General features: G+C 41.4%; 1 protein-coding gene across 1 annotated transcript in view; it reads right to left on the minus strand.

The window, feature by feature from the left end:
- gfra2b (GDNF family receptor alpha 2b) overlaps window positions 1-13,353 on the minus strand; it is a 79,527-nt gene that overhangs the window by 14,300 nt on the left and 51,874 nt on the right. Inside the window, exons 5-6 of the mRNA XM_072659224.1 lie at window positions 3,361-3,470; window positions 1,758-1,898 (exon numbers count right to left, since the gene is read on the minus strand). Of these exons, the coding sequence (XP_072515325.1) occupies window positions 1,758-1,898; window positions 3,361-3,470 (251 nt within the window). The remainder of the gene's footprint in view (window positions 1-1,757; window positions 1,899-3,360; window positions 3,471-13,353) is intronic.

A 13,353-nucleotide genomic window follows, 5' to 3' on the forward strand; every position in this document is an offset into this window, starting at 1 on the left:
TGCAGTATGGAGTATAGTTAGTTATTATAGGCCGGAGTGAACACTAGGCATGTGCACGGGTACTCGAGAGCTGGGTTGACCGTCCAAGGTGGCAAAATTCAGAATACTGAAATCACTTTTTGGGTGTTTGTTCCATTTTTTGGGGGAAAATAGAGACTAACTCAGTAAACGCTGCTGGTTTATGGATTTATCAGGACTGTGGTTATTGTGTCAACAAAAGCTACACTTATAAATGGGTCCTTCGGGGGGTTCTTTACTTAAGCAAATGGTTCTCTAAACAAATATACAACTCAGAGAACCCGTTGGGTGTGAAATGGTCCTTTGTTACTTTGGGCCTGGTTACGGGGTCTTTGGATTGTGGAAAACCTCTTAAGAAAGGTTCTAAATAGCATGATGTGTGTAAATAAGGGACGTGTATTCATACTGAGTGGGGACAGTATGGACATCACGGGTTCCGATTGCACCATTTCTGCAAGTTCCACACAGAACCATTCAGCTTTAGAACCCTTCAGCTGTAGCCATTAGCAAGTAAAGTTTGGATTTGCATGGCATTGTGGGAACTGTATTGGATATCTGAGTATTGCTATGGTAACAGTATATTTTGTCTCTCTCGTCCCCTACTCCTCCTCCTCCATTCTCTTTTTATCTCTCTCGATTTATCATCCTCTCTATTCTTCATCTCTCTCTATTCTGTTTACATTGAAACTTGTAAGTGTTTCCGATAATTTGGCCACCTTGTTTTTTCCCCCTATCCTATTTTAACTCGGGAAATCATGGTGGATCAGACGAGATGTGTGTCAGCACTGTGTGGAAACACATCCCACATGCCATCGGCTACAGGCTGTACTGACTACCTCAGGAGGGCGCTATACTCACACTCGGTGTTCAAATGAATGTAAACAAGTCTAACTTATATAACTCATCATTATCATTCTTCATCATTTCTGAAATTTTACTGTAGCTGGACCCATTGCTGACAGATGTGCAAATGCACACGCACAGCTTGTCTAGTCCGTGTAGAGAAGAAGTACTGCCAATAGAATAGGACTCTCTGCAGGAGCAGATCAACATCATGACCCTATTGGCTCCATGCTGCCTAATAATGCCAGGCGTGGGCTATAGGGATATAAAGCCCCCCAGCATTGAGCTGTGGAGCAGTGGAAGAGCTGTGTTCTCTGGAATGATGGTGGTGGAGCTCCATCCAGTACTTTTGAGATGAGTTGTGGAGCTGACCTGCAATCAAATCCTCACAACAATGTAGAAATTCTTCTTCTGCTCTGGACAGTAGACAGTTACTCCAAAAAAAGCAGGATCAGCTCTTGTTAATACCCTTGATTTCAGAACAAATAATGAATATGTGCACCTTTACTTTACTACCTTTACTAAATGAGCAGGCGTCCCAATACTTTTTTTTATTTATATAGTGTATGTAGCGATGCAGCCTAGCAGTGATTTTAGACAGTCAGGTTAAAGACAGTGAAGGAACCCTTTAACAGCGTTAACACACTACATCACTCTGTTGTTTCCCCCTAGTTCCCTGAGACGGGCCCTTTAATGGTCTGCGGGACGAGGCTGGGTTCAGAAGCTGAAGGGTGAAAGTGTGTAAAGGGAACAGGCAGTGCGAGAGCTCAGTCTAATGGAAGATGCAGATTTTCTCATTACTGAGTTCTTTAGCTTGATTTAGTGCGGTTGTTTGTTCAGCGGTGTGTGTCGTGAGGTGATCGTGTGAAAATGCGCTGCATCAAACCCGAACTCACTCAGACACACGTTCTCCCTGAAGTCTCGCAGGAAAGCCTCGCACTCCGTCTCCTGGTTACCGCTGCCGCGGCAACCGCACCACGGCGATATGGTGATGTTGGTGTGGTTCGCGTCCACGTAGTTCGGGGTCACATCCGAACCTGACAGGGCCACACACACACACACACACACAGAGAGAGGCTAATAATTGTACACGTCGTCTTGATTTAGCGTGACTGAGTTGATGGCCAGAGTAAGGATGGGAAAGTGTCCTTGGGGGAAGAACGTGCCGAGCAGCTTCTGTAACTTCAGCAACTCAGAGCTCAGGCTGAATTACAGACCCAGCACGACCTCCGACCCCAGGGCAGGTTAGCCACTTTCCGCAGACCCATGTTTGGCCTCCATTTCTGCTGTTCAATCTCCTCTCCTCTATTAATACCCTGATCCTCACTGATGTCCCCGTGTGACCTTGATCTGTACTGATCTGGCAAAGCCCAACATTTAAAGATGTAAACACATGAATAGGACTATCAGATAATTAATAAAACATTAATAAAACATTAATAAGCTCTTATCGATCCAAACTGCGCTCTGAGTGAGCTCATACTCAGGGGAGAAAAAACACAGCGCATCCAACAAGGAACCAAAGTCTCGCCCATCGTCCATCTCGTTTCATACAGCAGTTAAAACATGGCAGCTCACAGAAAGCTCTGCTGATGGATTCCATACTCTGATCTACTTTCCACCCTTTCCACCAGCTACACCCTTAAAACTAAAGGTACTTTGAATGGCTGATGCCATAGAAGACCCACTTTTGGTTCAGTACCGTACCAGATGGGGGTTTTTAGATGGGGGTTCAATTACATTTCCAATGAAGGCGTTAAGCAGATGTTCTTCTCCAGATCTATCATCTAATCTTAGACTCTACTAAATACAGAAGTCTGGAGACACAATCCTCCACACACTCCTCACTCTTCACCCAAGTCCTCTCAGAAGAGGAGGGTCTTCAGTCTGGGTTTGAGGACAGCGAGCGTTGGACTCTGCTGTTCGGACACCCAGGGGAAGCTCGTTCCACCACTTCGGTGCAGGACAGTAAAAAGTCTGGATGTCCGAAGTCCGTGGATCTTAAAGGATGGCGGGTCGAGTCGAGCCGAGCCGTACTTGAAGCTGGAAGGGCTCTCGGTGCAGATCAACTCTACACACATACACACACACACACACACACTGCCACACTCCTACAACTTAGGCTTAGCCAGGACATCCTGACTACTAGAAGAGAGCACTGTGTTCGTTTTTCACCTCCAGGCAGGCGCTGGGTCTGGGAGCTCTGAAGGTTTAATTATGATTTTTGATTCCTGTGTTATGTAATAAACATCTTCAGTGGTGTGGATGTGACTTGCTTGATATGGATAATGAGGGAGCTCTGAATGTTCTGTACTCGCTTCTGCTTATTTGATTGTTGATAACGAGGCTCTTTTACGCACTCAGACTTACAGCTGGCTGAAACGAGGCTGGATAATAAACGACTCTTCAGTCGGCCCTTTAAAGTGATGTACAGAGATTCTGCTTCTATCAGGGCTCCTGATCAGGCTGTGGAGCCGAGGCCCGCCAGGGATCACTCACCAATCAGTCCAACATACGACACCAGGCAGCCGTGGTAGTTGTCGTTAGGGCAGCTTGTTATTGAATGCGGAGTCGTCTGGCAGTTCATGTGGAAGTCTGCCAATCTGGATCTACACCAAAACAAACAAACAAACAAACAAACAAACAAATAATTACATGTCTGGAAAATCTCTCTCTATATCAAAATCTAATCAAAATCAAATATATTATTAGAACTTCATACTGGATATTAATGTTATTAGAGCTTCATACTGGATATTAATGTTATTAGAACTTCATACTGGATATTGATGTTATTAGAGCTTCATACTGGATATTAATGTTATTAGAGCTCCATACTGGATATAAATGTTATTAGAGCTTCATACTGGATATTAATGTTATTAGAGCTTCATACTGGATATAAATGCTATTAGAGCTTCAAACTGGATATTAATGCTATTAGAGCTTCATACTGGATATTGATGTTATTAGAGCTTCATACTGGATATTAATGTTATTAGAGCTTCATACTGGATATTAATGCTATTAGAGCTTCATACTGGATAAAAATGTTATTAGAGCTTCAAACTGGATATTAATGCTATTAGAGCTTCATACTGGATATTAATGTTATTAGAACTTCATATTGGATATTAATGCTATTAGAGCTTCAAACTGGATATTAATGTTATTAGAGCTTCATACTGGATATTAATGTTATTAGAGCTTCATACTGGATATAAATGCTATTAGAGCTTCAAACTGGATATTAATGTTATTAGAGCTTCATACTGGATATTAATGTTATTAGAACTTCATATTGGATATTAATGTTATTAGAGCTTCATGTTGGATATTAATGTTATTAGAGCTTCATACTATATATTAATGATATTAGAGCTTCATACTGGATATTAATGTTATTAGAACTTCATGCTGGATATTAATGATATTAGAGCTTCATACTGGATGTTAATGTTATTAGAGCTTCATACTGGATATTAATGCTATTTGAGCTTCATACTGGATGTTAATGTTATTAGAGCTTCATACTGGATATTAATCCTATTTGAACTTCATACTGGATATTCATGTTATTAGAGATTCATACTGGATATTAATATTATTAGAGCTTCATAATGGATATTAATGTTTTTAGAGCTTTATACTGGATATTCTGCTACTTTTAGTTCAATTTAATGTTTTTTTTTAGGCTTTTTACAACAAATGTTGTCACAGAGCAGCTGTACAGAGATCCGGGTCCGAGCCTCTTTTGAGCAGCTAGTGGCAACAGTGGCAAGGAAAACCTCCCCCGGGTCAAGAGGAAGAGCCTTGAGAGGAACCAAGACTCAAATGGAGGGATCCGTCCTCCTCAGGTCGTCAACGGATCATAATAATAATAATATTAATAATAATAATATACAAACAGGAATAAAAACAACAATAAAACTAAACTGAATCAAGAAAAACAAAAATGGTAAATGTGGCGTCAAGCCATGATAAAGTCCATGCAGATAAACAATCACTTTAGTGTCACGTTCAGTGTGTACAGCATATTATCATCACTTTAAAGTTGGTTTTATATAAGTAATGATGTTGATAGCTGAGCTCCGGGCTGTAGTGTTTATTGTAGCTGCTGTATCTGCTCTTGTTGGCCTCTTGGTCTCTGCTGGAGATCAGAGCTGAGAAGAGCTCCATCTGTGTTTTTGCTGCAGGACCCTCTAAGTGCTCTGTGGCTGCAGCACTTCACCACCAGGTCATTTTCTGTTTGACTGCATGCGGTCTCTCTCAGTAACCCCACCAATCTGCCTCAAATAGCCTCTCCTGGGGGATATATACACACGCATTCAGCTACAGGCTACGGCCACTCCACAGCGTCCAGCGGCAGGCCTGAGGCGGTAAAAGACCCAAACCGTCTGTAGCATCAAATAAAATTACCAGAATGGATATCAGAGTGCTGCTGTAGTGGACGCTGGGAGTATGGAATCATTTCTCTGGATAAGAGTTCAAAAAACACAGCAGCCGGTTTCCACAACTCTCCTCTCCAACATTAAAGAGCCTTTATCCTGGTAGTGGGGACGTTTTTAAAAGCCAGCCAAGCACACTGATACACACTAATGGTTCTGGGCTTGGTTGTGCAGTTCTGGGAGAAAGCCTTAATTGAACTACTTTGAAAAACTTGAATGGGGAAGAGGATACTGTATCAGGGAGAACCAAGGAGTGCGTTCCACGAGCGTCTTCCATCGTAGTTGAGGGTGGTGGGATTTTAATATTATTTTGCCTCACCCCCTGTGCAAATAAATAAAATGCACGCTGATATATATATAGAATGAATGCTGATACATTTAAATATATATATATATATATATATATATACACACACACTACATGCATTAAAATACAGACCTCCACACTCAGACCACATGAGTTACATTAGTTCTTCTTAGCAAACTATGAGCAAAATAGGTAAATATATAAAGGTAGGAAATAAATGAAAACATCATTTAAAATAATGGAATAATGATGATGACAGTAACCTTAATTCAGCTTTTTTTAGCCTTATCTCATCCATATTTGATGAGTTTTCATTTTTCACATTAGACATGCAGTATTAGTGTATGCATTTACTAAACAACTAAAAACAACTAACTGTCATTAGCTTGGCAGAGTGTTTTCGTATAGTGTGTCCTGTTACGCTTTCATTGTCTTTTATTCCGTTAAGCTTATATTATACGGTCAGATAACGGTCACATGTCACAGTAGACACAAGCACACATGTTAGTCCCTAAAAAGGCACAGTAGCCAATGTCCACTTCTCTAGACAGAACTTCTTTTCTCCTGTTACACTCATCATGAAATCATCCGATGTCAAGCCGGTCCATTTCAAATGACCAAAAATACGGAATTATGAAATTTTGCTAAGTGAGAAAATATAAAATTCAGAATGTGAGTCCTGACCGTTACAGTCTGCTCATTGAAGCTAACACACCTATCCATGGTGGGAGTAGCAGGCCACAGAAGCCATGGCCTGTTCCAGCTGATCAGACACTGGGTTGGTATCTTCTCTTGTGAGATCCTGGGATCACTGGTTGCCAGAACAAGCCTAATCCCTCACTACCGGGCATCCATGCCTCGAATACAGAGTGGTGTTGTTGGCACGTTTTTTTTTTCTAGCACTGGTGAAAAAGGTCATCCTTTCCGCTCGGCTGTATTGAGATGGAAATGGATGTTCCTGTGTTTGTGCTAGCCGCTTCATCTCTCGATAAACACGCCGCTGATTCCCACACGGAGACGCCGGATAGTGCAGGAAAATCATCAATTAAGGAGTGGCAGCTGATCAGACAGAGCTCTCTGAGGCACGACTCTGAAGGCTTTATGGATTATTAGCTTCTGTTGGATGAATTCCCTTTTTTCCCGTGGAGCTGAGGCATGTCAGATAGATCTCAGAAATGCAGTGGCAATTTCACCGAAGAGACTAGAAAATATTCAAGTGGCATACACACACATAAACACACACACACACACACACACACACACAATACACACACACACATCTATGGATGCATTTTAAGTGCTAGATGGAGAGCCTCGCTCGCTCTGTTATTTTGCCATCTTGCCTACGTGACCATGAATGTAGCAGCATTGCAAATCAGTCTGACCCCAAACCGTCAGTCTGTTCCTCATAATATTACACACACACACACACTGCAAAATCTCAAGCTCTATTGCTGGTTTAATAACCCCAGGGAGCGCACGGGGAGCGCATTAGTATGTATGAATTATTAAGAAAACACAGACACACACACACACACACAAGCTACAAAAGCAAACAAATAAGCCAATACCTTCATAATTATGTTCGATTACAAGCCTGGGGACAGTTCGTCATATACATTACACAATACCGAGGCAAGCACAGACTTCCCGCCATTGATTATTGGGGAGTTTGGTAAAATAAAGACTGAGGAAACGAGCTGAAGAAGGCGAGAAAAGCTCTTTAGCTGTTATGAAGCCCGCAACCTAGTATTTAAATGCCTTAATTAACAAATCCCACAGCACTCTGGATGATTTACATTGTTAATTAAGCTGTTGGAGGCGCCTGTGTTTCCAGGTTGTAGGCCCTGGCAATAGAGGCAAAAGGGGTCAGTGTGTTAAACCAGCGAAATCAGCACTAATGCCACCTTTGACTCTAGAAATGCTAATACGCTAACCTCGCCAGACACAAACGGCTAACCTGAAATCCCTCAAACAGCACACAAGCGCTCCATCCCTCCTGAAAGTGTGTAGGAGACATGCGGGAGGCGGGTCAATCAGGGTTAATCAGGTTGTCTTGGCAATAGAGAAAAGAGGCTTACGGTAAATCAACTGTGGATTCAGGCCTCCTTTCATTTTCTCAACATAGATGGTAAAAAATATATAGTGGATATTGAATAATTCATAGTGGGTATTAAATAACTCTTAATAGATACTGAACAGTTCATAATCTTTTATTCAGTATCCACTATGAATTATTCAGTAACTACTATACACTGCCTGGTATCTGTCTATATACACTGAATAGTTCAGAGTGCATACTGAATAACCCACAGTGGATACTACATAGTTTATGTTAGATACTGAATAATTCATAGTGGGTATTACATAATTCCTAATAGATACTGAATAGTTAATAGTGGATACTAAATAATGCATGGTGGACACTGAATAGTTAATAGTGGGTATTACATTATTTACAGGAGATACTGAATAGTGTATAGTAGACACAAAATAAATCATAGTGGATACTGACTAATACATAGTAGATACTGAATAATTCATAGTGGGCATTAAATAATTCCTAATAGATACTGAATAGGTAACAATGGATACTATGGATACACATGGTGGACACTGAACAATTAATAGTAGATACAGGATAATTCATAGTGTATACTGAATAGTGTAAAGTAGACACAAAATAATTCATACTGGATACTGACTAATGTACCAGAGATACTGAATAGTGTAAAGTAGATCCTGAATAATGCATGGTGTATACTGAATAACTCATAGTGGATACTAAATCATGTACAGGGGATACTAAATAGTGTAAAGTGGATACTTAATAATTCATACTGGATACTGACTACTTTACAGGAGATACTGAATGCTCCAGAATAGATACTGAACAATGCATAATATATACTAAATAATTCATAGTGGATACCAAACAATTTACAGGAGATCCTGAAAACTCTAGAAAAGTCTAGAATAGATACTGAATAGTGTATAATATATACTGAATAATTCATAGTGGATAATGAACTAATGAATGAAATAATATATAAAGGATACTAAATAATAATTCATAGAAGATACAGGGTCGTGTATAGTAGATATCAAAAATGCCTGCATCTACATCTTCCTTTGTCTTGTATAGGGATCTTGTCATTGTGAAAGGGGGCATTTAAATCCACCATGTTATTATACTACACACTGAATAATTCACAGTGGTTGTAAACAGATCCATAATGAAATCCCAGTGAAATCAGATTTACACTAAGAGCACTTCTTGAACTGAGCACCATCAGACCAACAGAGTCACTCATGTGCTTGAAGGACCTCTCTCTTCTCGTAGGAACTCTGGACAATGACTCCAGCTAAACAAGACAATGCGAGACCCCCAGCGCTTCTGTGATGGAGTGGGCTGAGGAGTGAGGAGGGTCAGGTGAGGTCATGGCAACACATCACCAGATTGAGACCCCACTGAGAGACTATAAAGTGTGTATCAGTGATCATTTCATAGAACAGCATTGATTACCAGTGATTTGATTGATGTATGTAAATGAGCTCTGTTCTGATTGGCTTGCCTTCAGAAGGCAGCTCAAACACTCCTTATGACTTGGGCCCTTCAGCAAGGCCTTAACCTCTCTCTGTTTGTAGGGGTGCTGTAGCATGACTAACTCCGTGCTCCGGCATCAGCTTTCTACAGCTGGAATATGCAAAAGAGAGGTGCACTACATGGACAAAAGTATTGGGACACCTGCTTATCCATTGTTTCTCATAAAATCAAGGGTATTAAAAAAAGTTCTTCTGCTTCTGTTGGAGTGACTGTCTCTACTGTCCAGAGAAGAAGACTTTCTACTAGATTTTGGAGCTGGAGCATTGCTGTAAGGATTTGATTGCATTCCACCACAAGAGTGTTAGTGAGGTCAGGATTTTGGATAAACCCCAACTCCTCAAGTATCCCAAAAGTACTGGATGGAGCTCCAGCATCATCATTCCAGAGAACACAGTTCTTCCACTGCTCCACAGCTTAATGCTGGGAGGCTTTATACCCCTCTACTAGCTGGTGCCAATAGGACCATGTTTATTTGTCTACTCCAGAGAGTCCTATTCTATTAGCAGTACTTCTCTAGAGGAACTAGACAAGTTGTGTGTGCATGTGCATTTGCACATCTGTATCAGTAATGTGTGTAACTTTATTAGAAGGGATGTCCACAAACATTTGGACGTATAGTGTAAGTGTAATGATAATACAGGCTGATAACTCAATAAGGCAGCTGCTGTGTAAGGGGTTAATGTGGGTGTCTGTTGGTCTCCCTGAACCTGAGAAAAGTCAGCCTTTCTGCTGTGTGAGTTTGTGTGTGTGTGTGTGTGTGAAAGAGCCGGGGTCGGCTGGGGTTAATCAGGTTGTGTTGTCAATAGAGAAAAGGAGCTTATAGTAAATTAATTGTGGAAAAACTCACTTTTCTCTCTTTTCCAGCTAAAAGACCGGCTCTGCTGGTCAGGCAAGCGCACGTCAGAGTGATTTAGTCCTCAGTGCTTATCCTGTAACTAATGTGCTGGATCTATGCACACTTGTTCCAAAAATACCCCAGCAGGGTTCGCGGGAGGTAGATAAGGAGTAGCTTTAATAGCTTTTCGCTCAGGGCTTTATCCTGCTCTTCGTTACTGCTCACTTCACTGCTAAATTAATGAAGCAACATTAAGTTGTTTTTCTGCTCCTTTCTGCCTGGTTTTAGTCGTCATGGTCAGACTCGTTACAGTACGACCAGACTGCATCTGAAGCCAGTGAGAATTGTGTTTAATGAAAGCTCATTTACACTATATGTCTGAATATTTATGGACCCCCCTTCTAATGAATGCATTCAGCTACTTTAACTTGACCCCACTGCTGACACAGATGTGCAAATGCACACACACACAGCTTGTCTAGTCCCTGTTGAGAAGTGCTAAGTAGTTCTGAAAGTACTGACCGGCTTACAGCTCTCAGTGGATTGCAGACTTTGTGGGTTCAGTCCCCGGCCACTTTAACCGCTCCCTTGTAGCTCCTCTGTGCTGAAGTAGAGTCAGAGATCTGCTGATGCACAAGGTAGGTGTTCCTAATAAAGTGGCCAGTGAGTGAAAGCACAAGACAGGTGTTTCTAATAAAGTGGCCAGTGAGTGAAAGCACAAGGCAAGTGTTTCTAATAAAGTGGCCAAGAAGTGAAAGCACAACGTGGTAGGTGTTTCTAATAAAGTGGCCAGTGAGTGAAAGCACAAGACAGGTGTTTCTAATAAAGTGGCCAGTGAGTGAAAGCACAAGGCAAGTGTTTCTAATAAAGTGGCCAAGAAGTGAAAGCACAAGGTGGTAGGTGTTTCTAATAAAGTGGCCAGTGACTGGAAGTACAAGGCAGGTGTTTCTAATAAAGTGGCCAGCCTGTGAAACCACATTGTGGTAGGTGTTTCTAATAAAGTGGCCAGTGAATGGAAGCACAAGTTGGTAGGTGTTTCTAATAAAGTGGCCAGTGACTGGAAGTACAAGGCAGGTGTTTCTAATAAAGTGGCCAGTCTGTGAAACCACAATGTGGTAGGTGTTTCTAATAAAGTGGCCAGTGAATGGAAGCACAAGTTGGTAGGTGTTTCTAATAAAGTGGCCAGTGCGTGGAAGCACAAGGTGGTAGGTGTTTCTAATAAAGTGGACAATAAGTGAAAACACAAGGTGATAGGTGTTTCTAATAAAGTGGCCAGTGAAGGGAAGCACAAGGCAGGTGTTTTTAATAAAGTGGCCAGTGAGTGGAAGCACAAGGCAGGTGTTTCTAATAAAGTGGCCATTAAGTGGAAGCACAAAGTAGGGCTTTCCAGGTCCATCTGTTTATGAGTACAGACGTATAAACCGGCCTTTTCTCAGATCCGAGACTGATGACCACATCACTGGAGCAGTGGTTCACACATTAGCGCTGCTCTGAGTATCAGTGGATCTCCACCTGCTTTAACATGACGAAAATATCTCCCTTCCTTCAGCGGAACGCCGCCCCACTTCTTTCCTAATTGGAGCGCTTATCACTGTGGCTTCAGGAACAGATGGAGCCGTCCTGTTTCCCCTTTTCTGTCCTGGCTCGGGCCCAGCGGGGACATCCTCAAACAATAGATGTCTCGCATCGGGCAAAGAAAAAAAAAGAGGAGTATGAAGGCCAAATATTTTAAGCAACCCTCTTTTTTGAGGCGGTGTCTCTTTCTTTTTCATGCCTCATTTGAGCCGTGGCGGGTGAAGTTCCCTGGGCAATTAGGACAGATAATGGCCAGTGTGTCCGAACTCCAGCGATTTCCTCCTCACTATTTTTCATTCAGAGCAGCTCCAGTCTCCTTCACATTCACACACACACACACACACGTACACACACTCTTCTGTGTGGAGGTGTTTTGAAGATTGAAGCTGTTCATATTGAGTGTCTAAGCAATTAACACATCGTCGTTTAGTACACAGTGGGGCCAAGACTGCAGCGCTTCATAGTGAGAGCTTCAGAACGTTATCTTTTGTGGAACACATTTCACTTTAGAGAGAAGCGAACTGCATTTTCTGCACTGATTATTTAAAAAACTGCTCGAACACTTAATATTTTAATGAGGACATGCTGGTGCGAGAATAGTGGATAAATTTCCATTCATTTGGATCTGTGATTTAGATTTACTGTATATCATTGTTGCCACATCAAAAAAAAAAAAACACTCACCATTTTTACACTGTTTAAAATGTAAATGCACCTTAATGTTGCTAGATTTTATTCATTTTAATCATTTTTGTGGTCCATTCAAGATGAAAAACGATGCAGGAACCAATAGAAACGATCCACATTGACTTGCAATAGCACCTTGTTCCATTAAAGGGACACTCTGGACAACATTAAAATTGTACATCTGTTCTACATCTGTTGTAAACACGCTTTTCTCACGTTTACAGAGAAGCTGCAGTCATTTCTAGAGTTTTTCTCAGTTTGAAGACTAGAAAATCTCCCTTCTAATGATGTCAAATGAAGGTGGGAGGAGCTTTGTAGAGCTTTCTGCTGCTAAAAGTTGGTTTAGGCCAACATTCCCGCTATGAAGCTGAATATACGTCAGTATTTTTGAGCTTTTGCAGGATTTTGTTAGGATTTGAAATGACTTTTTAAAAACTTAATTAACAGAAAAAAATGTTCCAAACCTACATTCAGTAATGAGATTTAATTCGTCGAGTCGTTCTGGACCCGTTCTGTCGGCCCATCCGTTATGAAATGGGCTCACAATGGAAAGACCAATGGTGTAAAAATAAAAGCTCTAGTGAATAAGTTTAGGAGGTATCTGAGGTTTTCATTCCCAGTCTCAAGGTTGCTTGTGAAAGCAGGTAGGGGTCGACCCCAATTATCACGAGACAAGGAGAATGAAACCTGATATACTGGGCTGATGTTCACTGGTCAGAATTGAAAAACAAACAAATATATATATATATATATATATATATACATATATATATATATATATATATATATATATATATATATATATAGATATTGTGTCAGATGTTGTTTCCTCTTTCTCCCAGTCTGGTCTCCAATTAACCCACCCGACTGTAGCGCCCCCTAGCACCCGCAATGCTCCGACACTAGGAGGGTAAGGACTCCTCTGATATACCTGAAGTCAGTCACCGCCTGCTGCCTGTCCAACTGCTGCCAATTCGGCATCACCAGGCCAGACGACACGCTCTGAGAAAAGCCCCGGGTCTCCAGGTCTACC

This window comes from Salminus brasiliensis, chromosome 16 (assembly GCF_030463535.1).
Source record: "Salminus brasiliensis chromosome 16, fSalBra1.hap2, whole genome shotgun sequence".
NCBI lineage: Eukaryota > Metazoa > Chordata > Actinopteri > Characiformes > Bryconidae > Salminus > Salminus brasiliensis.